This window comes from Agelaius tricolor, unplaced genomic scaffold (assembly GCF_023055355.1).
Source record: "Agelaius tricolor isolate 1412-34295 unplaced genomic scaffold, bAgeTri1.0.p SCAF_52, whole genome shotgun sequence".
NCBI classification, from domain to species: domain Eukaryota; kingdom Metazoa; phylum Chordata; class Aves; order Passeriformes; family Icteridae; genus Agelaius; species Agelaius tricolor.
Window position 1 is genome coordinate 2,220,332 of NW_027269312.1, and position 25,276 is coordinate 2,245,607.

General features: G+C 58.1%; 1 protein-coding gene across 1 annotated transcript; it reads left to right on the forward strand.

The window, feature by feature from the left end:
* Positions 1-13,047: 13,047 nt before the first annotated feature.
* On the forward strand, positions 13,048-25,052 carry LOC139604566 (Fc receptor-like protein 5). Its single transcript, XM_071455692.1, is given in 20 exon segments — positions 13,048-13,057; positions 14,484-14,666; positions 14,969-15,058; positions 15,412-15,561; positions 16,095-16,364; positions 16,579-16,755; positions 17,307-17,328; positions 17,417-17,496; positions 17,583-17,683; positions 20,892-20,973; positions 21,669-21,689; positions 21,778-22,008; positions 22,231-22,485; positions 22,586-22,825; positions 22,828-22,863; positions 23,429-23,696; positions 23,768-24,090; positions 24,177-24,264; positions 24,758-24,837; positions 24,923-25,052. Coding segments are annotated over 20 exon segments (2,817 nt in total). The 3' UTR covers positions 25,033-25,052.
* The last annotated feature ends 224 nt before the right edge of the window (positions 25,053-25,276 follow it).

Below are 25,276 nucleotides of genomic sequence, written 5' to 3' on the forward strand. Positions count from 1 at the left end.
AGGAGACTCCTCCTAAGCCATTCCGGTGACCAAATCCCACCGTCTGGACTTGATGGCACTGGCCGCAGGAATGGCAGACGCCTCGGAAAAGCTCCGAGTCACAGAGTCCCGCAGGCTGGCCTTGAGCTCAGCTGCGGGAATGACGCTGCGGAAAAGCTCCGGCTGAGATGGGAACGAGCGAGCTGGGCGGGGGCTCCTCACGGCACCGCTCTGTCCCCTTCTGTCCCGTCGCCTGTTCCGAGCACCCGGGCAAGCTTCTATTTCCCACGTGTCACAAAGGGCCCTTGGTCACCGGCTTCCATTCCATGCAACGCCGACCCTGCTGCAGCGTGCCAGCCAGGGCCCTTGCACACACTGCCACCTGCCCTGGGGCCGCCCCCAGCCCGGCCAAAGTGGCCCAGGCTGGAAGCAATCCCTGCGCCCACGTGTCTCAGGCAGCCCCACAGGATCTCTTGCAACTGCTCCAAACATCAGCAAATGCTGCCCTGCTCTGTGGGCTCGGGCCAGTTAAGAATCCTCACTTCAGGAAAGCTTTACTTCCCATTGCTCAACTCAAGCACTTGCAAAAGTTGCAAACTTCTCCAATGAATAGCCACGAGAATGGGAATGCTTTGGAAGTTTCTTCCCTTCTCAAAGCAGCAACTCCTTTGCCTTAACATCATCCACTGCAAGTCACTTGACCAAACATAACACTACACAGAGCCAAAAAGAAGGCCATTCTTTGATTGGCAAGTGCTTTTCCAAGAAGGGATGATCATCTCCTCATTCTCTTAAAGGAATAAAAGCTCTCAAGAAATGAAAGACCACTCAGCGTTACAAGAGTAACCCAAACAAATGAGTAGATGGCAAAAGGGCTAATCCTCCCCCAGTACAGATATCTAAGTGGCCAAGAAAGTACAGCTCTCCCCTCTTGTTCCCTGCAGGAGAAACAGGACCAGGAAAAGAAATAGTCACAGAGATTTTTTCTGCCCTCCAGAACCAAAGCTGTGCCAAAGCACAGATGCTGCCTTCAAAGGGACTCAAATTCAAGCCCAGACCTCTCACCTTCCAGAAAACTCCTTCCCCAACACCCAGCCCCCAAACACCCCCACAGAAGCCCTCAACAGCCCGCCAGGACCCCCAGCTCGGCCCGTCCCTCCGCAGAGCTTTCCCAGCCTCCAGCAGGGCCCCTGATTCCCTGCACCTGCCGTGGGATGGCACTCAGGAGGATCTGCTCCAAGGCCTTCCCTGGCTTGGAGCAAAGCCAGCCTGCCAGGCCTATGGTTCCTGGGTCATCCTTGCCAGCCAGCCTTCCCGTGCACGGCTCTTCCATGGGCACATCTGCGCTCAGCTCGCACTTCTCCACTCTGGCAGGCCTGCTGGGAAAGGATCCAGAGCAGCCTGGCAAGCTCTTTCTCCAGCTCCTTCTTCACTCTTGGGGGAGCTAGAACATCCCACAGGAAAGACACTGCTGCCACAAGAAGTGGGTGGCATCAGGCAGCTCTGGGGAGACCCCTCAGCACTGCTGTATCCTGAGGGAACGCTGCTGGCCATCCCCTGTGCGTATCCGCAAAAGCTTCAAATCAGCTGCCTCAGCTTCCAGGGCCTCTCTTGGCCAGCATCCTGATGTGGATGCAGGGCTGCTGCCAGGCACCGCTGGCACCCAGCAGGACAGGACCGGCTGTCTCGTGTCCACGCAGCAGCCCTGACACACAGCCAGGGCCATGCTGAAAGCAGACAAACGCTCCCGGCTCAGCAGAGAGGAGCAAGGAGCACCGGGCTGCTCTCAGCCTATCGCAGCATGCTGCTCCAGTGGGAGGGGCAGGCCGGCCACCCACATGCAGGGCATGCCCTGCATCAAAAGGACGGGCATTTTGTCCTTTTCATCCCTCCAGCCCAGAACCAGGCCTGACATCTCCTCCTCTGGAATGGAGCTTTTCCCGTTACAACGTCATCTCACGCTTGGCCAGTGCGTGAGATGAGGCTGCAATGACTTGTGATACTCCCTCCATGCCAAGCACAGCTCCATTGTGGCACAGCTTCCCATCCATTGACCAGTCCATTGTTTCCCTCAAGGGTCAAATTCCCACCAGTTAAACCATAAGGTTTCCTTCATTGTCTGTTCTTCATTATCTTGTTGACACGCACAACAGCGGACCAAATATGGCAGGGCCTTAGACACCACTTTGGTCCTGACACACAGGCTCCTTGTGCCACTGCTGGCCTCCAGTGTGCTCAGCAAGATCTGGAACTGCACAGTGCTCTGCAACTGCACCTTCAGCACAGGGACCTTTCCAGCCTGGCCTGCCCTTGTTCCTCTGGCTCTGTGCACAAAACACGGCGTGGCAGAGAACGGCAGCAGGGGCCTGTGTGTCCCAGGGCCCCGGATTTGCTTCACCTCCACAGGCATGCGGGCAAAGTGAAGAAGCCAAACTGTTTATTCACGGAAGGCCAAGCAAAGGGAGGAGTGGTGAGGGAAGAAAGGGGACGGGCAGGGTCTGAGGGCTGGGGAGGCACGCAGTTGTCAACAGGCAGGGAGAAGGCAGGAGCTATGGCAACTTCCCACAGGCTCAGCTGTGCCAATCATCAGCTGTGCCTGAAGCTCCAGCTGGTCTCTCCTGGTCTCTTCTGGTCTCTCCAGGTGATCTCCTCTTCCATGGTGTCTTTAGGCCTTTTAGCAGCAATGGTTCTTCTGAGCCGCCAGATAAACGGAGTTCTGCAGATCTCTCCATGATTCTCTGCTGAAGCGCTATGTTCATTTGGGAAGGGCTGTCATCTCTTCTCAGGCCTTGAAGGGCTGCAAGAGAGATGAGCAGAGCCACAGTCAGAGCCTGGATCTGCAGGTAGCCAAGGAGGCCTTCCTGCCAGGGCCATAGCTCCTAACTCTGGCCATGGACAGGAGGCAGCAGGAGACAATGGGATGGGTTAGAAGGTGCTGGCCACCAATCTCCCCTGCACGTCTCCCTGAGATCTCTCTGTGCTTGTCCACACAGGGAGCGAAGCCTGCCGCAGCCAGGCCAGGATTTGCAGTTCCCCCAGCGGCAGCCCCCACTGTCAGCCCGCTGCCCGCACTCACCCTCATTGAGGAGCTGGAGCTCTTCCTTGCGGCCCCTCATGACCATCCCGGCCATCCCTGCCAAAACAGAGCCTGTCACGGCCCCAGCGGCGCAGCTCCCTGCCAGCGCCGCTGCCGGCGCCGCGGCCACACGGGCTGCTGGCCCGGCAGGGCTCAGCCGGGGCCCTTGCCGCACGCTGCCGCCCCAGGGCGCGGCTGCCAGAGGGCGGCAGCAGCGCCCAGCCCGCCCGGGGCTCCACGGCGCCGGGCCCGGCCGGCGCTGCCGGGGCAGCAGGCGGGGCCGGGGCCGAGCTGCGGCGGCCCGGGGAGGGAGCCCGGGCTCGGCACTCACCGATGATCCTGACGGCCGCCTCTCGCAGGGGCTCCTGTGGGCTCTGCAGGTAGCGCAGGGCCCCGCGCAGGTGCTCGGCCGCTCGGCTCCTGTCCTCTGCCAGCTGCAGAGAGCGGCAGGAGGGAAGCGTTGGCGCGGGCTCAGCCCCTGGGCCGGGCGCTGCCTGCGCCCAGCCCCGGCCTCCCCTGCCCGCACCGCCCTGAGGCGTGGCCACAGCAGCCGCCGGCCAAGGGCTCCCGAGGGGAGGGGGCAGAGGGACGGCTGCTGCCCGGGGAGCCGCCGTGCCGCCCCGCAGCCCCGCCGGGCCGGGGCTCCATGGGCACCCGCCTCGGGCCCACGGGAGCCTGGAGAAGAGCCCGCGCGGCCTCTGCCTGCAGCAGCGGCCAGGGGCACAGCTGCCCGGCCCCGCACCCTGAGCACCGCCCTCAGGGGCCTTCTCCAGCCTCAGCCTGGGCCTTCCAGGCCCTCCTTACCAGCACCTCACTGAACTTTGACAGCTGCCCCTTCTTCACCAGCTGCTTCAGCTTCCTCCTCTTCAGGAACTTGGCCACACCAAGCAGCGTTTCCCGAGAGGCCTGCAGGGCACCAGACACCCACAGATGGCCCCACGGGCCAAGGCACACGACCCACATCCCTGTGCCAAGGCCTGCACCAGGCTGCACTCCTGGAGGTGCCAGGGCAGGAGGCAGCCCAGCCCCCTCCCCAAGATCCACCAGCATCACACAAAACCTCACCTTTGCCACACACCGCTTCTCATCATGGCACTGGAAGAAGAGTGGAAGGAGGCTTTGGCTCAAAACCTTCGCAAGGGGCTTTTTTCCCTCCTCCACTACCAACTCCATCACCCTGAAGAAGAGCTCAAGGGAGAGCACTTGCACATAGCTGTTGTCCTGGAGGAATGCAAGAGGATCAGGCCTTTACACCAAATTCTCCACGCTCACCTGGCCAAAGTTTCTGGGCAGCAGCCAGTGCCCGCAGCTGGGGACACAGAGCCTTACGTGGTCAAAGAGCAGCAGCAGTGCCTCAGCCAGCTTGGGGGCAGTGGAGCTGGATACCAGCATGTCTGCCTGGAGCACATTTGTCAACACATGCATGGACATGCTGACCACCTTTCCATCAGCCTCACCCAGCAGCTCCAGAAGGCTCTCAGAAAGGCTGCACATTCTCCTGGCCTGCGTGGAACACAAGGCTGCGCTGCAAAGCCATGGACGGCTGCACCGCCAACACCGCCCTGGCACTGCAAGCCCACCCTGCTGCTGCTGCTGCTGCTGCTGCTGCAGGGCCCACAGGCCAAAGGCCTGAGCCAAAGCACTGGGGCAGCTGAGGCAGGAGAGCTGGGAGCAGCTGCCTCAGCTCCTGAAGCCCTGCACGCCCAAGGGGCTGCTTTCCACAGCGCAGCTTCAGCCGCAGCCCCCTTCTCACCATCCAGGGCTCCCTGCTGAGCACCACCAGGCCTCTGAGCGCCAGGCGCCGCCGCTCCCTGCACTCCATCTGCAGGCAACTTGACATCATCTTCACAACAGTGCCAGCACATTTCCTCAAGTGCAGGCACTCGAGGACCTGAAAGGCACGGGGCAGTGACAGGGGAACCATCCAGCAGGAGCCCAGAACCCCACAGGGCCGGGCCCAGGCAGCAGCACAGGGCGTGGCCACTGGCCCAGGCAGCTGTGGCTCTGAGAGGCCAGAGAGCTGCGAGGCAGCTCAGCCAGGCACTGCTGGCCACCAGGCTCACCTCCACAAGGAATGCCAGCAAGGGCAGATCCCAGCTTGGCTTTTCACTGCTGAGCAGCAGGAGAAGGCCATATGCCACATGGGAACACAGTGGGCTCAAGTCATAACGCATCTCCCTGGCAGGGGGAACAAAGGCACCGAGAGCCTGAGGTGGGGGACAAACCTCTCCCAGAACTGACTCACAGAGGCCTGGTCTTTCCCCAGCATCCCTGCAGGGGATGTGGCCGCTCTGGGAGGCGGCCCCTTCTGGGCACTCTCCTCTCCCAGGCTTTTTCAGCCTCCTTGGCCATCCCTCAGTGACGAGCCTCTGTGGCCCATGCCCACAGGGACTGCCTGGAGCACAGGGCACAAATGCCGGGGACAGCGGGGACAAGGGGGTCTCACCTGGCCAGCAGAGCCATGGCATAGTGCTGGCTGTGAGCACACAGCAGCATCTCCCAGGCACACTTGCGCTCCATAGACATCACCACGTGCTCACACCGCAGTCGGCAGAGCAGAACCTTCATGGTCTGCACTGCAAACCTGTGTGCAGAGCAAAGCCCAGGTCACACTAGGAGCGCTGGCGCTGGCCACAAGGGCATGGCAAGGACAGGAGGACTGGCACCTGTTAAGCGTGATGGGAAGGTGCTGCTCCTCCTGGCATGCTCCCCAGAAGCTATCAACTTCCTCTGCTGGCGGCTGCTGCGTAGTGATGACAATATGGAAGAGCAGTGCCAGAAACAGTTGCTCAGAATAAGGGATCATGGCCTTGAGCAACCCGGGCACCTGCACAGTCACCAGAGCTGCCTGCAAAAGAAGCAGCCAGAGACAGCGCTCAGTGCCAAGGTGTCCATGGGGCAGGGCCCAAGGGCAGATGCAGGAGGAGCAGCGGGCCTGGTGCCCCCTGAGCCTGCCCCTAGCCCGGCTTTCAGCCCAGTGACTCCGGCACTGAGAGCACTGAGAGCTACTGCAGAGGCCACCTGGCGGCCCTGAGCATGGGCCCAGAAACTCACAGCCAGGGCAAAAACATCCCTGTCTGTCCCCATCAGAGGCGCATGCGCTGTGCAGTGGCCAATCCTCCATTACACGGAGCAGTGTTGGCAGCAGTTTCTCCATTGTTACTCCTGACGAGCCAATGCTTGTCCATATCCTTGCAGCAGCTCTGTGGGATCAGATCTCTGTGTCAGGGGCATCTCAGTCACAGTACCGTGCTTAGTCAAGTTTGCCAGGGTGACCCATATGTTAGTCTTGGGCTGAGGTGGGGCCCATGCCTGATGGTCTACACTGTCCACAAAAGAAGCAAAAACTAATAAAGCGATAACACAAGGATATCCGCGGCTCCTACATAACACCTTAGCAGGACCTTGCCATTGTCCTGTTTTAGGATCTCTGTATCTCACCCATACATCTTTCTTTACACCATCTGTTTCTTGTACATAGTGACGAATCACAGCAGGAACCTTATTTTCCCCAAAAACACACAAGTGGTTCAAAACAAACAAACACTTTAACAATCTTTCTTGTGGCTCTCTGGTATCCATATATTTACTCAAATACCTTTTCAAGGTACCATTTGCTCTCTACAATCGCTTGCCCTGTAGGAGAATTAGCGATGCCTGTCATGTGTTCTATTCCCCACATTTGCATGAATTGCTTTATTCTTTTGCTACAGTAAGCAGGCCCATTATCTGTTTTGATGCACTGTGGCACTCCCATTACTGCAAAACAACTACTGAGATGTCTCTCTACCTGCCCTGCTTTCTCACCAGTCTGTGCTGTGGCCCATATAAAATGACTGTAAGTGTCTATGGTAACATGCACGTACTTCAACCTCCCAAACTCAGCAACATGTGTGACATCCATTTACCAGGTCTCATTTGTTCTCAGCCCTCTTGGGTTAATTCCCAGACCTAAGCCACAGCCTCCTTTATGATGACTACATATAGGACAGGCTTTGACTATTGCCCGTGCCTCCTCCATAGATATCTGAAATTCTCTATGAAGGCCTTTTGCATTCTGGTGGAACATGCAATGTGCCTCTCTGGCCATAGTCTGCCTGGGAATTGGAGTTGCTTGTGTGATTGAGACTAATTTATCTGTTCGCATGTTACCCTCTCCCAGACCAATATCCCATTTGTGACTTCTGATATGGATAACACAAAAAGAATGCTTTCTTCGCTTAATTGCTCTCTGCAGCTGCATAAACAGCTCATGTAACCTCCTGTTTTGAACCTCTTTTATAGAGGCATCCTCTATTCACTCACACACTCCTGCAACATACAAAGAATCTGTTACAATGTTGAGAGGTCCAGAGAAATGCATCATGGCCCATACAACAGCCAATAGCTCCATTGTTTGCAAAGTGTCCAACTCAATAGCTTGGAGTATATGATGATGCCATTGTCCCTCTTCTTGCCAGGTCACTGCAGCAGTTTTGGATTTTCTTCCTGCATCTGTGTAAACAGTTATAGCATCCGACAAGGGCTTTAGTGATCTTTTTGGGCATTGAATCGAACCCCACTGTCCTATCCAATTCAATGGTACATTGGGAATATCATCAGTGGCAGTCACACTACCGGCTCCCAATAGGGCCTCTTGTAACTCCATACTGTTTGTCAGGTACCAGGTCAATGTATCTTTCTTCATTGGAATCTGTATCTGATCAGGTTCCTTTCCCGTAATCTGTACCGCCCATTCACGACCCTTTTTGAGCAAATCAGCAAAAATTTCAATTTTTTGAAGAAGGGTTTTATTTTGTTGAAGTGGAGGAGATATCCATTCCAAGGCCCATATCTCCCCCGTTTTTCTGTTATGCTGAGTAAGTGCACCCAGTAAAAATTTTGGTCCACACCAAACTGTCAGCTGTATAGGAAGATTAAGATCATGTCTCCGAACACTGCCTTGTGTGACACAGTCCAATATCTGCTGCAGTGTCTCAACCTGTTCAGGGGTTATACGAACAGGCCGTGCCGGATCAGTTCCCATTAACAAAGGTCGAAGTTCATCCAACAGTTCATTAGGGATACCAACAATGGGGTGTAGCCACTGTAGGTCACCCAGAAATTTCTGAACATCATGCAATGTATGTAATTTAATGTTCAATTGCAATTTCTGAGGGGTAACAATTTGATCAGTAAGTGTCCACCCCAGATATTTCCAAGGTGCAGATAATTGATTTTTTTCAGAAGCTACAGTCAGTCCATAAAGCTTCAAAGCATCATATAGTGCCTGAATTTGTTGACCTGTAAAAGGTTCTGGCTGCGCAAATATAATATCATCCATGTAATGGTAAATGATTGTTTCAGGCCAGGCATGCCGTAAGGGTTGTAAAGCGGCGTCGACATAGAGTTGACACAAGGTGGCGCAGTTCCGCATCCCCTGGGGTGAAGAAACCCATTCAAACCTCTTGTCCGGCTCTCTCCTGTTTAGAGCGGGCAGAGTGAACGCAAATCTCCGAGTGTCTCGAGGATGAAGAGCAATAGTAAAGAAGCAGTCCTTCAGATCAATAATCAAAAGCGGCCAGTCCCTTGGCAACATAGCCGGATTAGGTAGTCCTGGTTGTAAGGCTCCCATAGGCTCCATTTGTTCATTTACAGCCCGCAAATCATGTATTAAGCAATACTTTCCCGACTTCTTCTTAATAACAAAGATGGAGGTATTCCATGGGCTTGTTGACAACTGTAAATGTCCTTGTTTATATTGTTCATATACCAGTATATGAACCTGTTCGAGACTCTCCCTTTTTAATGGCCACTGCTTAACCCATACCAGAACATCTGTGGTCCAGGTTAATGGGACTGGGAAAGTCCATGCAATGGCCTTTAGCACAAAAGGTGTTCATTTGTCAGTACTACACCCATCTGAGCCAAAATGTCCCGACCAATAAGGCACTGCACAGTAGGAGGCAAAGGTACAACTGATAAAACACTCCACACAGTTTTGTCATCAATAGTCACAGATAGCATGGGTGTGTTTCTTGCAAGTGTCAGGCCTCCAACTCCGGTTACTGGCATTGTGGTTGACTGCAATGGCCAGTTGTGGGGCCAAAAATCCGGACTCACAATGCTGGAGTCCGCGCCAGTATCTAATAATCCTACCAAGGTTTGCTTCTCACCCCGATAATCCAAAATTACAGTGCGCTTTGGTCGTTCATTCAGGTTCATTGTTAAAAGAGTAAGGCCCCCAGTGGATCCAAATCCATGCTCTCCTCTCGACTGTGCTTGACGAGGGGGTACAGTTTTAGCCAACTGTTGCAAAGGAATCAGTTGAGCTATCCTTTGTCCTTTTTCGATTCGCAGAGGTTGAAAAAGAGTATACACCATAATAGAAATCTCCCCTGTATAGTCAGCATCTATTATTCCAGATAAAACAAATAATCCCATCATTGTAGCCGAGGAACGACCTAAAAGCAAAGCTCCCATAGGTAATCCATCAATAATGAGTGGTCCCTTTACTCCAGTTGGAACCTTTTCTGGGTGGGTGGTCATCAGGGTTACTGTGGCTGCGGCTGCCAGGTCCAATCCGAGGCTCCCGGCGGTGGCGGGCTGGAGGCAGGTTGAGCTGAAGCGGTGACAGCTGCTACTTGTGTCTGGGCGTGGCGGCTGGTGGACGCGCTGGCTCTGCCGTTTCCTGAGCAGCGTCTGCAGGCTCTGGTGTTGTGGGTATCCAGGCGGCAATTATGACACCAAACACTGACTGCGGGACAGGCCCGTTGCATGTGCCCCATACCTCCACACCGGTAGCATTTGAGTCGGCCAGTAGATGGAGCTCGTGGAGCATTTATTGCTGCTGCCTGGAGCGGGGCGAGGGCTGCCAGCATCTGATTCTGCGAAGACTCTGCCTGTTTCTGTAACCCGACTCCTAGCTCTTTAATAGCATTTACTAGCATTGCTTGTGATCCCACTGGAACATTTGCTAACCGTTCTAAAGCCTCCTCTATAGACCAATTAGCTCCCAGGGTATTTAACACATTCTTGGTAGGCTGATTGCTGTTTTGGAGGGCGCACTGCTTTAGCAAGGTCCCTTTCATGAATTCAGGGACTCCTGCCCGTTCAATAGCGTTGGCTACCCTATGTAGAAAAGCTCCAAATGACCCATCTCTATCTTGCTTTATTCCCATGTAAGAAGGAATTCCTGCCGGATCCTTAATTCTGTCAATAGCTAAACGTGCCAACCGCATAGCCTCCCTGCACTTTTCAGGACCAATTAATGCCTGCGCTTCCGTTCGAAGAAAAGGCCCGAACCCCATTAATTCCTCCAGGGTTACCCCATATAACGGGTTGCCTGGCTGCCGTACTATTGCGACACATTGCTGACAGATCGCGTGCCAATGGGCATTGAACAGAAGCTGTTGATGCTGAGTAAAGATGAGCCGTACTAACGCCCTGCAATCTGCCGGCAGCAAAACCTGAGTGCCCCAGATGTAATCCAGCATTTGTTTTGTGGGTTCACTGGTTACTCCAAATTGACTAACCGTGGATCGTAACTGTGATAACAATTTCCAATCCAAAGCAGTTATTGTAGCTTGAAACCCTCCCCCTGCCAGGGGAGAATAAACCACTGGACAGGCAATTTCCACAGCAGCTGATATCGCTCCATCATCCCCCGTGTCCATGAATTCTTTCACTACCACCGCCCATGCCTCCCTTCGCTGCTGTGCAATGGCCCTTGCTAGGTCACTCTCTGACCCGGGGGTGGGCGCATTACTAGGCGGAGGAGGTGTAGGGTTTGACACCGGGGCAGGCGGTGCGGACGGCATTGCTGGAGTACATGCGGGGGGGAAGCTGCTGCCTGAAGCAGGAGCTGATAGAGGCGGGGAGCTGCTGTTTAGAGCAGGAGCTAATGTTGGCAGGGAGCCGCCGCTTAAAGTAGGTGCCGGTGCCGGCAGGGGACTGCCGTGTAAAGCAGGAACCGAAGTCAGCGGGGAAGTGCTACTTAAAGCAGGCGCCGATGTCGGCGGGGCTGTGTTGCTTAAAGCAGGCGCCGATGTCGGCGGGGCAGCGTGGCTTAAAGCAGGCGCCGATGTCGGTGGGGAACTGCTGTTTAAAGCAGAAGGCGATGCCGGCGGCAGATTGACTGTGGACGTAACAGGGGGTAATGGGGAACCAAACCAGTCTCCATAATTCCTGTTTTTTTTCATGGGCTGCACTAGCCTGCTGAGCAGATCTTTCCTCCGCCTGATATTTCAACAATTCATCATGCACGACTCGCCACAACTTTCCCAACTTTCTTGCAGTTTTATCATCATCTATGACTGCTTGCCACAACTTATCCCCAAATATAGGCTACTCGGACAACTCATGCACTGTGTGAGGATTTTGAAAAAGTCTCTGTGCATACCCATGAGCTAACAACCCATGAAGCTCTTTCTGCAAATCTATACCCTTAACCTTACGCTTTTATAAAAAGCTAGGAAATAAATCATATGCTGCTTGCCTTTCTTTATCCATGTTAAAGATAACAGCGCTCTTCTTGGAGCCCTTCAAGGCTCCGGCAGCATGTATCGGCCGGGGTCTCTGATGAGGTCCCGGGGCGCGGCACTTTCCCTTTTTCAGCGGTGCTTTCGCTGTCCTCGGCTGTGGTAGGACCCGAACTCCTTACACCGATCGACCGTGGCTACCGGCTATCACGTCGCGGAGTCACCATTTGTCGTGATCGGCGGAGGAATTGCCTCACACAATATGCGTGAACAGCAAATCCCAAAGTTTATTGATAGCTCACACATATTTATATTGGTGTTAATGAAGCTTATACATATTGCAAAAGCTGAGCTCATTATTGGTTAAAGCACACTTAGATCAACCACACCTACTTCTATGCTCTAATGATTATTTGGCTTCTATGTTTACATTCTTATAGCTACTCTACCTAGGCTATCTTCATTTTCTGGCAAGCGATTTTCTCCCCCATCTTCCTGTTTCAGCGAAGGTCACCATGACCTTTGTCAGTGATTGGACACTGGTTGCATAATCCCCAGCTTGTTTCCCCTATCCTTATCCAATGGTATCACATTGAACTGGCCTTTCTCAGCTAGCCAATTATCCACAAAGCTCTCCACACCACAGCCTGAGGCCAAACATTCTTTCCATGAGGTTTCAGAAGGCCGCAGGTTTTGTTCAAGAATGAAGGCCTATTACAGCTTGTTGAGCTGAGTGTTGTTGTCTTTGCAGTAGTTCTGGGGCTCCCTCAGTCCCTTGCCAAGAGGGACAAAATGATCAATTGCTGCATTTCAGGACTCCAAAGCTGCCCCTGCAGGGGCAGTTTCCAGCCAGGCCTGCTCTGAAAACCATCAAAGGCCCTCCCAGAGCCACTGCTTGGGCTCCCTTTGGGTTTGTGCTTCTTGCAGGGCTGACAAAACCACAGGCAGGGCCTTTTTCCCCCACAGAATTCTCACCTCTGCAGCAGCTCTAAAGCTGCCAGAATCAAAGCCAAGGGGGCAGAGGGGACACTCAGGTGCTGGCTGCCACCTGGGGCTGGGCAGAGCAGGGCTGGGCAATGGCCATCCCTGTGCAGTGGGGCTGGGCCATGGCTGGGCTCCAGCCTTGCATTGAGAGGGGTCCCCAGGATGTGCCACCCCTGGGACAGGCACCCGGCCAGGAATTTGCAGGGACATTTCCGGAACTGCCACCCCCTGGGACAGGACCCCCCATGCCAGGATGTGTCACCCCCTGGGACAGGATCCCCCCAGGACAGGAGCCTCTGAATGTGCTCCCAGGACAGAACCACCCCCCCCCGTTCCCATCTGACTCTCAGCACAAACGGCCTCTTCCTTCTTGTCCAGGAAAAGGAAAGTATTGAGGGGGCACAGCCCAACACCTCCATCCCCCCCAGCCTCCCCACCATTCCCTGCACCTCCTTCTCCCCATTTTCCCCCTCCCCTGGGTCCCCCCAACCCATTCCCTGCTCAGGTGCTCCCCGGGATTGCTGAGCCAGGAACCGGGGGTGAGGGGACATGGCAAAAAGTAAGGAGAATAAGCAAAAAAGAGAAATAAAGACAGGAAAAAGTCAGGGGCAGGGGAGGACACAGAGGCTGAGCTACCCAAGACCCCCATGCAATGCCTGGCCAGGAAATGAGCACCCCAGGGGTGATTTTGCAGGGCCCTGGGTCACTCCAAAATCTGAAGCATCCAGGGAAGGAGCTGTGACCCCCAGGCCCCCCCAGCCACCGCCCATCCCTGGCACCCCCATTCCCCTGGGACCCCAACCTTGGGACCCAATTTCCTTCTGTCCCCCCTTCCCTGAGACCCCCATCCGTGGACTGCAACTCCCCAGGATCTCCAACCCCAAGGAACCGCATCCCAGTAATTCCAGTCCCTGGGACACCCCTTCCCTTGGGGACCTTCATTTCCCCAGGGCCCCCATTCTCACGCGGACCCCCTTGCCCCTGGCACCCCCATGCCATGGCTCCCATCCCATGATCACAAATCCCTGGAGGCCATGTTGTTCTGGGACCCTCATTCCCAAGTCTGAGTCCACCCAACCTTTGGGACCCCCATTTCCCCGGGACCCCATCCCTGGGCACCCCATTCCCCTGGACACCCATCCCTGGCTCCCTACACAGCCTTAGACCCCAGATTCTGGCAACACCATGTCCCCACCATGTCCCACCCTGCCTCCCATGTCCCACAGCGTCCCCACCCTGCCCCCACCAAGGGCCACATGGGGACAGACGTGACCTCGCTTCCTTCCCCTTCATCCCAAGTGCCGCCAGCCAGGGGAGCGGTGGCCACAGCAGCGAGTGAGAGCCAGTGCACATGGCTGGGGACACCGGGATGCCGGGAAGGTGGCGCTGCTCCTGTTGGCTGAGTGCCCCTGGCACAGGCCTGACACCCCAGGGATAGGGAGGGAAGGGGGCATAGGGGGGCTGTGGGGTCCCCTGAGGTCCCCAATGCCAGCAGAGCCAGAGCAGGGCATGAAGCCCAGTGTGACCAGTGGTTTGGGGTGGCTTTAGGGACAGCAACAGGGGAACTGGGATGTGGGGACAGGAAGAGGGGAATGGAGTTGTGGGAACAAGGATGTGGCAGAAGGAGCCTTGGGGCTTGGGTAGCTGTGGGGACAGGGACAGGGGAACAGGGATGCAGGGACAGGGACAAGGGCCACATTGCATGGGGATGGGCCGGGAGAACAGGTGCCATTGGAATGGGATGATGGGCACAGGGCCATGGATTTATGGCTGTGGGGACAGGTGCTGTAGGGCTGGTGGAGGTGACGTGTGCAAACATGGGGTGTCCACATTGTCCACATGACCCCCACCCAGCCCTGTCCCTTCTCCCTTCCAGTCCAGACCCTCGGCCTCGCTGATGAGTCCTCGGAGGATGCCATGGCCCCACCCCACTGTCCCCAGCCCCACACTGGCCCTGGCAGGCTGGTGTCCCCTGTCACCTGCAGGTGCCCAGACCACTCAGCTCCTGGTGGAGCCCCCCTGGAGGCCAGCAGTGCTGTGGGACCAGGTGATCCTGACCTGCCAGGGCTCGGGGACCACCGGTGCCACCACCTGGTACAAGGATGGGCAGCGCTGGGGGCAGGAGGGACGTGACCGCCTCAGTGTCACCATGAGTGGCACCTACACATGTGACAGACCTGGCATCAGTCTCAGTCCCCCGTGACTGTCTCAGACAGTGAGGGGGGTTTGGGTATCCCCAGCCTGGCACCCAGGGGACCCCCAGGGCTCTCAGTGGGCTCCACTCCATGGTTCACCTCCTGGTGTAACCAGAGCCTGTGCCCTGCTATGGGGACATCCCAGAGTATCCTAGTGTCGGGGAAACCATGTGGGAACTGGGGACCCCTGGTGCACTGGGTGTAACCCAGATGGGGTCCCGGTGCTATTGGGTGTGACAGGACCCCTCTGTCCCCCAGGCCCGCTGGTGCTGCAGGTGCCGGCACAGGCGCTGCTGGAGGGGACACGGTGACACTGCACTGCCAGGGCTGGTGGAACTGCACGGTCACCTCGGTGTCCTTCTACCGTGAGGAGAAGCGTCCGGGGGGGCTCCATGATGGCACCGAGCTGTCCCTGTCCCCTCTGCAGCTGCACCACAGCGGTCGCTACAGATGCAGGGTCTGGTGAAATCCTGGTGGTCAGGGAGGTCATGAAATTCAGCACTGGTGACAGTGACAGGGCACGGTGAGCACCCCACAGCTGCCACCCTGACACCCCCACAGCCCCTCCCCAGGGACTCGGGCTCACAAATCCCCCTCCCCTCTCCTTCCCAGAGCTTTTCTCAGTGCCAGTGCTGGAGGGTCCCCCCTGACTCTCAGCTGCCTCAGCACCCCCAGCCCCCTGCGGCCCGAACCCCCCCTCCTGCACGTGTTCTACCAGGACGGGCAGGTGGTGGGGGGCCTGCAGGGTCCCTGCAGCTGCTGGTGCCCACCGTGGGGGTCTCCCACTCGCGGGATTACAGCTGCCAGCTGCGCTCCGAGGGGGGTGCTGTGCAAAGGATCAGCGCCCGGCTCCGCGTCACGGTGCGCAGTGAGTGTGGGGATGGGCACGGGGAGCCCCCACAGCCTCCTCAGCTCTCCCAGGCCTTCAGGGGATGCCCAGTCCTTCCAGACACCTGCCCTGTGGCCCCAACCTTTCCCAGATCCTACCCTTGCTCCCCTGCTTCCTTCTCATGTCCCTCTCAGGGTCCCCCACCTCTAGAGGGCTACCCCCATCCTACCCCTACACTTTTTCCCTGTCCTGCCATCCCTGCCCCGGGTCCCTCCCCAGGTGCCCCCATTCCTGGCTTGTGTCTCCCCATCCCTCTCTGAGTCCCCTCACCCCTCCCTGCATCCCCCCATCCCTATCTGAAGTCACCACACATTCCCCAGGTCACATCATTCCCTCCCTGGCTCCCCATACCCACCCTGGTGTCATCCCCCCACCCCTCCAGGTGTCGCTTGGGGTTCCTTTCAAAGCCCCACCAATCTCTGCGTCCCCTCTCCCTCACTGGGGTCGCCCTGCCCCTCCCATACCACCCCCCCGGGTCCCTCACTGTCACCTGCTGTCCTCCCCTCCCGCAGGGGTCCTGCCCTCCGGGGTGTCCCTGTCAGCACAGCCCCCCAGGGGACAGGTGGCACTCAGGGACAGCCTGGTGCTGAGCTGCACGGTGGCCACAGGGACAGGTCCCCTGTCCTTCTCCTGGCACCGGAAGAGCTCAGGGGCACGGCTGGGCACCGGCCCCTGCCTGGAGCTGAGCCACGTTGGGGACAATGACAGTGGCCAGTACCGGTGCCGGGTCAGTGATGGGGACAGCGTGGCCAAGAGTGACCCCCTGAATGTCACTGTCCTGGGTGAGCAGGACCCTCGGGCTGGAGACGACCGCACCCATGGCACCCCCATCCCACTTCACCTGGTGCCAGCCCTGTCTCTGTCCCCACAGTGCCCGTGGCCAATGCCACCATCACCCCCAGTCCCCAATCACACCAGGTGCTTGCAGGTGACCCCGTGACCCTGCACTGCTCAGTGCAGGTGGGCTCAGTCCCTGTCACCTTCACCTGGCTGCAGAACAGGCAGGAGGTGGCTCAGGTCCCCTCCTGGACCTCAGGGACATCAATGTGGGACATGTGGGCACCTACCAGTGCATGGCCACCAACCAGCTGGGACAGGACGGGCACCGTGTGTTCCGGGCACTCAGCCCTGAGCTAGTCCTGGAGGTGACACCACGGGGACACTGCAACAAAGGTGGGGTCCCAAAGGGTCACCAGGGAGTGCAGGACCCCTGGGGTGATGGGTGACCCTGATGTGTTCTCCTCTGTTTCTTGCGGTGGCCGCAGGGGTTGGTGGGGCCCTTTTGTTCCTGCTCCTGCTCGTGGGTGTCATTGTGGCCTGGCACTTGTGGCACCGTGTGGGTGGGTGACAATGGGGGCACAGGCATCCCAGGGAGCTGTAGAGGCCCCCAGTGTTGGACAATAATTGGGCAGCACCCACAGCCCCAAAATTGTGGCATTGTCTGTGAGTCCTTTAGGGTTTGGGGAGGTGCTGGAGGGTTGTTCAGGGATGCTGGGGGTTCTCTCAGAGGCCCTTGGGGCAGTTAGGAGGTCTCTGTCCCTGCTGGGCTTTGGGTTCTTTTGGCTGAGTTGGCTGGGGACACTGGGGAGGTTCCTGAATTCTGGGAGGCTTCAGGGATGCTTGAGGGTTCTGTTGTAAATTGAGCGTCCCGTGGGGGTCAGGAATCCTGGGAGGGTTCAGGGCCCTGCGAAACCACAGTCACATCTCCCCTCTTTCCTCTGCAGCTGCCAGGAAGCACCAGGTAAGGTTGGTGAAGGGCTCCCAACATGAGTCCCCTTTTACCCCTACCCCACAGCTCTCCATTCTCTCCCCCACATCCCCTTTATTCCCTCAGGCCCCCCCCGGATCCCCCAGCCCCCCCAGAGGAGGGGGAGGTGCTGTACACCCACGTCGTGGTCACCAAGAGGGCAGGGGGTGAGTACGGGGGGAACACACGTAGAGGGACACGTCACCCACCAGTGTCACCCCCACCCAGATCCCACAGCCCGTGTCTCTCGCAGCGTCCCCCCGTGCCACCACCCTCCAGCATCCCCAGGTGACCAACGCGGAGCTGCAGGGACCCCAGGGGCGACCGTGGGAACCCGGTGACATCTACGAGAATGTGCTGTGACACTGGGGGGAACTGGGGGCACTGGGGGTTCCCACCCATGGGCACCCACTCATGTCTGTGCTGCCACTAAAAACTGCCCCAATCTCTCCCTGTGGGGGCACAAAGATCCCAAAAGAGCCAAAAGAAGAACAATTTCCTGAAACAGCAATGAGAGAGAATAAAACCAACAGCAACAGCAACAAGGTTCAGAGTCCAAAGGATAACAGAAGGAACAATTTCCAGGGAAAGCCCCCAATAAGGAACAAACCCAAGATATTTCCCCCAGCAGGTTTCTTCCACCACAGGAATCTTGCAGGGCCCTGGACCTTCCTTGCTCTGATGGCCAAAGTGGCCTTCAGGAGGCTCTGGATTCTCTTCTCCCCTGTCCCAAACCCTCCTCTGCCATGTTCCCCACACGAAGATGTCACAAAGGCCCTGTGGCGGTTCCAAAGCCTCCCCCTTTTCCAGGGCAGTCGGGATCAGGCCATGGCACAGGGCGGGGTGTCGGAGACAGGAAAAGTTTGATGTCTGGAGACATTTTGGAACACCTGTGTGTAGCAGGGGTGGGTCAGGCCTTGCTTTTGGTGAGAAAGGGCCCCGTCTGTCCATCAGTCTGTCAGCCATGGCACACTGGGGACAGTGGGATGCTCTGCCAAAGCCAGCTCCTGAGTGGCCGGGTGGCCAGGAGTGACTGCTATGGAGAGGGCCCTTGGTGGCCAAACTGGCTTAAAGAACAAAGCATGAGATGGCCAAGTCCCTGACCGTTTCTTCTCTTGGGTTGTCTGTCCCATCCATGCTGGAAGCCAGCAGCTGGCAACTCGTTTAAATGAGAAATATCTACCAAGGAAAGTGAGAATGTTCCTGGAATGGAAAGAAGACCCATGTCTAAAAATCTTTTTAATTTCAAAAATGATAGGGCTTCCAGGCAAAAGTGTAGGAAAAGGAATAGCAGCTCTTTACTGGGAAATTTATAAAGCAGAACAGAGCAAACAACACAAACCCAGAACTTTCCCTCCCGCTCAGCGCTGTTGGTTTTTGTGGCAGTTATAACCGCGGCCAGCAGGGGGCGCTGCAGGGAGCACTCCCGGCCAGCAGGGGGCGCCCCGCTCCAGCTCCATCCCCTCAGGGGCCATGGCGGCCTCGGGCGGGAGGGAGGAGGGAAATCGCTCCTTTTGCAAACTCATGGCCACCAATCGGTCCCGGCACCACCACCGGCAGCGGGCAGAAGCCGCCAAGGCAGCAGGTTGGATCCCAGTGCCCACTGGCAGCGTAGCAGTGTCCTGGGGCCAGGCACACGCCCTGCACAACACCTGCGACTGCTCTCCATGATCCCGAATGGAAGGAAGGCAGCACCTGACCCCAGGCAGGTCTCGGGTCCACAGTAGCACCTCTGGTGGCTTTACACCACAGTTCCTGCAAACCCCCAGCCTTTCACTAACGTGAGGAGGGCAGGGATGGATCAGCTTTGGGGCCACCTGGAATCCAGACAGGGTCACTCCCCACAACGGCCAGAGCTCCTGCTCGATATTTCCACACTTTTCTCTCTTATCTGATGACCACAGCCTGAGGCCAAACATTCTTTCCATGAGGTTTCAGAAGGCCACAGGTTTTGTTCAAGAATGAAGGCCCACTTCAGTTTGTTGAGCAGATTGTTGTTGTCTTTGCAGTAGTTCTGGGGCTCTCTCAGTCCCTTGCTGAGTGGGACAAAATGATCAATTGCTGCATTTCCGGACTGGTTCCCTCTCAGCTACCCCTGCAGGGGCAGTTTCCAGCCAGCCCTGCTCTGAAAACCATCAAAGGCCCTCCCAGAGCCACTGCCTGGGCTCCCTTTGGGCTTTGTGCTTCTTGCAGGGCTGACAAAACCACAGGCAGGGCCTTTTTCCCCCACAGAATTCTCACCTCTGCAGCAGCTCTAAAGCTGCCAGAATCAAAGCCAAGGGGGAGGGGAGATCCTCATGTCCTGGCTGCCACCTGGGGCTGGGCAGAGCAGGGCTGGGCAATGGCCATCCCTGTGCAGTGGGGCTGGGCCATGGCTGGGCCCCAGCCTTGCATTGACAGGGGTCCCCAGGATGTGCCACCCCTGGGACAGGCACCCGGCCAGGAATGTGCAGAGACATTTCCGGAACTGCCACACCTGGGACAGGACCCCCCATGCCAGGATGTGTCACCCGCTGGGACAGGATCCCCTCAGGACAGGAGCCTCTGGATGTGCCCCCCAGGACAGAACCCCCCCCCCCCTTTTCCCATCTGACTCTCAGCACAAACGCCCTCTTCCTTCTTGTCCAGGAAAAAGAAAGTGAAAGTATTGAGGGGGCACAGCCCAACACTTCCATCCCCCACAGCCTTCCCACCCTTCCCTGCATCCCCTGCTCCCCATTTTCCCCCTTCCCTGGCTCCCCCCAACCCATTCCCTGCTCAGGTGCTCCCCGGGATTGCTGAGCCAGGAATGGGGGCAGAGTGGACCTGGCACAAAAGTGAGGAAAATAAGGAAAAAAAAGCAATAAAAACACAAAAAAAGTCAAGGACAGTGGAGGGCACAGAGGCAGAGCTACCCAGGAACCCCATGTGATGCCGGCACAGGAAACAAGCATCCCAGGGGGGCTTTGCTTGCTCTGGGTCACACCAAAATCTGAGGCACCCAGGGAAGGAGCTGAGACTCCTGAGCCCATCCAGCAACTCCTCATCCCTGGCACCCCCATTCCTCCTGGAATCTAAACATGAGATCCCCATTCCTTATGGCCCCTCATCCCTGGGACCCCCATCCCAGTACTTACATTCCCCAGGATCTCCATGGCCCAGCACCCCATTCCCAAGGAACCCTCTCCTGCTCATTCAGTCCTCTGAAATCCCCCTTCCCCCATGACCTTGATTCTCTCAGGAACGCCATTCCCATGGACAACCCCCATTCCCCCAGCATCCCCATCTCATGACCCCAAATCCTGGAGCCCACGCTCACCTGGGACTCCCATCCCTGAGTCCCCTCAGCCCTGGACACCCCCAGACCCATGACGCCCCCTCCTCAGGAACCACATTCCGCTGGACATCCATCCCTGGCTCCCCAAACCGACCGAGCCCCCCACTCCTGCAAACCACATCTCCCACCTTGTCCCACCCACCCTCATCCCCATCCTGTGCCCAGCTTGTGGCCACCCTGCCCCCACCAAGGGCCACCTATGCATGGGGACAGACGTGACCTCGCTTCCTTCCCCTTCATCCGAAGAGCCGCCAGCCAGGGGAGCGGTGGCCACAGCAGCGAGTGACAGCCAGTGCACATGGCTGGGGACACCAGGATGGCCGGGAAGGTGGCGCTGCTCCTGTGGGGTGAGTGCCCCGGGCACGGGCCTGACAGCCCAGGAATGGGGAGGGGAGGGGGCACAGGGGGGCTGTGGGGTCCCCTGGGGTGCTCAAGGCCAGCAGTGCCAGTCCATGTTACCCACAGTGAACCTTGGTGGCACTGGGGATGTAGGGTGGCTTTGGGGACAGGAATAGAGGGGCAGGAATTTGGGGATGGTGATGTGGGGACAGGAATGTGGGGACTGGCACCTTTGGGCTCAGGTAGCTCTGGGGATAAGGACAAGGGAACTGGGATGCAGGGACAGAAAGCGACAAGAACGGTGAGGATGTGGCCATGGGGATGGGATCATGGGGATGGGATCATGAGCTGGTGGGGATGACCTGTGCCAGCATGGGCTGTGTCCGTGGTGTCCTCGTGCCTGGGGTATCCAGAGTTTCCCCATGTTCTGCCTCAGCCCAGGGTGGCCTCGGTGTCCCTGTTCCCAAGGTGTTTGTGTCACAGGGATGTGGTGCACGGGTGGCAGTGACACACACATGTCCCCCTGCCTCTCCAAATCTTTTTGAGACCACCAACACACACTTCCCCACAAGAAATGCTGTCCCCACAGGGAGAGTTTTTGGGGACAGCCACCACGCCCTGTACCCTGGTGCTTCCTTCCCTGCAGTGCCACCCCCACCCAGCCCTGTCCCTTCTCCCTTCCAGCCCAGACCCTCGGCCTCGCTGGTGAGTCCTCAAGGGATGCCATGGCCCCACCCCACTGTCCCCAGCCCCACGCTGGCCCTGGCAGGCTGGTGTCCCCTGTCACCCACAGGTGCCCAGACCACCCAGCTCCTGGTGGAGCCCCCCTGGAAGCCGGTGGTGCTGTGGGACAGGGTGACCCTGACCTGCCAGGGCTCGGGGACCGCTGTTGACACCACCTGGTACAAGGATGGGCAGCGGTGGGGGCAGGAGGGACCTGAACACCTCACTGTCACCGAGAGTGGCACCTACACATGTGACAGACCCGGCACGAGGCGCAGCCCCCCCGTGACAGTCTTAGATGGTGAGAGGGGATCTTTAATGATCAGGGTGGCCCATGAGAGGTCAGAGTGGGCTCCACTCCATGGGTGGCCTCACACCCCTCATGTGGCGAGAGCCTGTGCCCTGCACACAGGGACATCCCAGTGCAGCCCAGTGCACTCCAGAGCACCCAGATGTCCCTGGTGCTATGGGCACCCACCTCAGAATGGTCTCATCAGTAAAATGTGACCCTCCTGTCCCACAGACTGGCTGGTGCTGCAGGTGCCAGCGCGGGCACTGCTGGAGGGGGACACAGTGGCCCTGCGCTGCCAGGGCCGGCAGGAAAACCATCTCAGCAGGGTGCGATTTTACCAGGATGAGAAGGATCTCGGGGGGTCCCTCAGGGGAACCGAGCTGTCCCTGTCCCCCCTGGAACTTCACCACAGCGGCCGCTACAGCTGTGCAGGCTTGGTGGGGTCCTGGCAGTCCCGGTCTGCAGCAGTGACAGTGACAGTGCACAGTGAGTACCCCCAGGGCTGGAACTCCAATATCTTGACAATCCCAAAGACACTTCCCAACAGATTCAGAGCCACAGTCCTCACCTCCCCTCTCCTTCCCAGAGCTCTTCTCGGTGCCGGTGCTGGAGGGTCCCCCCACTCCCACTGAGGGGTCCCCTCTGACTCTCAGCTGCCTCAGCACCCCCAGCCTCCTGCAGGCCCAAGCCCCCCTCCTGCACGTGTTCTACCGGGACGGGCAGGTGGTAGGGGGCCCGCAGGCGTCCCCGCAGCTGCTGGTGCCCGCTGTGGGGGTCTCCCACTCGGGGAATTATGGCTGTGAGGTGCACTCCCAGGGTGGGGCATGTGGAAGAGCAGCGCCTGGCTCAGCGTCACAGTGTGCAGTGAGTGTGGGGATGGGCACGGGGAGCCCCCACAGCCTCCTTGGGTCCCCCACACTGCCTGGCATCGCTCAGCCCTCCCTGATGCCTGCTCTGGGCTACCCAACCTTTCCCAGATCCCTCCCTGGCTCCCACCATCGTTTCTTGGGTCCCTCCCTGGGACCCCCAGCCCCTACATGGGTACCCCCATCCTTCCCTGGCACCATTTCCGTGTCCTGCCATTGCTGCCCCGGGTCCCTCCCCCGATCCCCCCATTCCTGGCTCGTGTTTCCCTCCATCCCACATTGGGTCCCCTCACCCCTCCCTGTGTTCCATCACCCCTCTCTGAGTTCTCCGCACATTCCCCAGATCACACCATCCCCTCCCTGTGTCCCTGTACCTGCCCTGGTGTTCCCACCTCCCTCTCCAGGTGTTCCCTCCCTGACTCCCCCAGCATTCCTCAGGGTTCCTTTCAAAGCACAGCCCCCCTCCTCCATCTCTGCGCCCGCTCTCCATCACTGGAGTTCCCCTGCCCCTCCATGATCCCCCTGGGTCCCTCACTATCCCCTGGTGTCCCCCTCTCCTGCAGGGGTCCCTCCCTCGGGGGTGTCCCTGTCAGCGCAGCCTCCTGGGGGACAGGTGGCACTGGGGGACAGCCTGGTGCTCAACTGCTCAGTGACCATGGGAACAGGTCCCCTGTCCTTCTCTTGGCACCGGGAGAGCTCAGGGGCACTACTGGGCACCAGCCCCCGCCTGGAGCTGCGCCATGTTGGGGACAATGACAGCGGCCAGTACCGGTGCCGGGTCAGTGACGGGGACAGCGTGGCTGAGAGTGACCCCATGAATGTCACCGTCCTGTGTGAGCGGGACCCTCGGGTTGGGGGTGAGCCCACCCAGAGCACTCCCATCCCACCCTGCCATATGTCAGCCCTGTCTGTGTCACCACTATGCCCGTGGCCAATGCCACCATCACCCCCAGTCCCCTGTCACACCAGGTGCGCGCAGGTGACAACGTGACCCTGCACTGCTCAGGGCAGGTTGGCTCAGCCCCTGTCACCTTCACCTGGCTGAGTGACGGCCAGAAGGTGGCCCAGGGTCCCCTCCTGCAGCTCAATGGTGTTGAAGTGGGACATTCGGGCACCTACCAGTGCGTGGCCACCAACCAGCTGGGAAAGGACGGGCACCGCGTGTTCCGGGCACACAGCCCTGAGCTGGCCCTGGAGGTGACACCTGGCTCACCCTGGGTCACAGGTGGGGTCACACAGGTGGGGTCACCAGGGAGTACAGGACCCCTGGGGGATGGCTAACCCTGATGTGTCCCCCTCTGTTTCTTGCAGTGGCTGCAGGGGTTGGTGGGGCCCTTTCCTTCCTGGTCCTCCTCATGGCTGTCACTGTCACCTGGCACTGGTAGCATCGTGTGGGTGGGTGACAATGGGAGACGGGGGTCCCAGGGAGCTGTAGAGGCCCACAGAATTGGGGAACCATAGGTGACGACCCACATACCCACAACTGTGACATTGGCTGAGGGTCCTGTAGGGTTTGGGGAGGTGCTGGAGGGTCCTGCAGGGATGCTGGGGGCTCTTTCAGGGGCCCTGGGGGTGTTCGGGGGTCTCTGTCCCTGCTGGGCTTTGGGTTCTTGAGGGTGATTTGTTTGGGGCCAAAGGGGAGGTTCATGAATTCTGGGGGGCTGCAGGGATTCTTGGGGGTCCTGAGGGGAATTGAGGGTCCCGTGGAGGTACAGGATTCCTCAGAGGGTTCAGGGCCCTGGGGACTCCTCAATCACCCCTTCCCTCTTTCGTCTGCAGCTGCCAGGAAGCACCAGGAAAGGTGAGTAGGGGGCTCAAACCACACTATCCCCTATTTACACCAACCCCCAAGACCTCCCATTCCCCTTCCCACATCCCCTTTATTCCCTCAGGGCCCCCCCGGATCCCCCGGCCCCCCCAGAGGAGGGAGAGGTGCTGTACACCCACTTTGTGGTCACCAAGAGGGCAGGGGGTGAGTACGGGGGGGACACACGCAGAGGGACACGTCACCCACCAGTGTCACCCCACCCAGATCCCACAGCCCGTGTCTCTCGCAGCGTCCCCCCGTGCCACCACCTTCCAGCATCCCCAGGTGACCTACGCGGAGCTGCGGGGACCCCAGGGGCGACCGCGGGAACCCGGTGACATCTACGGGAATGTGCTGTGACACTGGGGGGAACTGGGGGCACTGGGGGTCCCCACCCATGGGCACCCACTCGTGTTTGTGCTGCCACTAAAAACTGTCCTAATCCCTCCCCGTGGGGGCACAAAGATCTTAAAGGTCTGAAAGAAGAACAATTTCCTGAAACAGCAATGAGAGAGAATTAAACCAACAGCAACAAGGTTCAGAGTCCAAATGGTCAAAAAAGAACGATTTCCTTGGAAAGCCCCCAAAAAGGAAAAAACCCCAG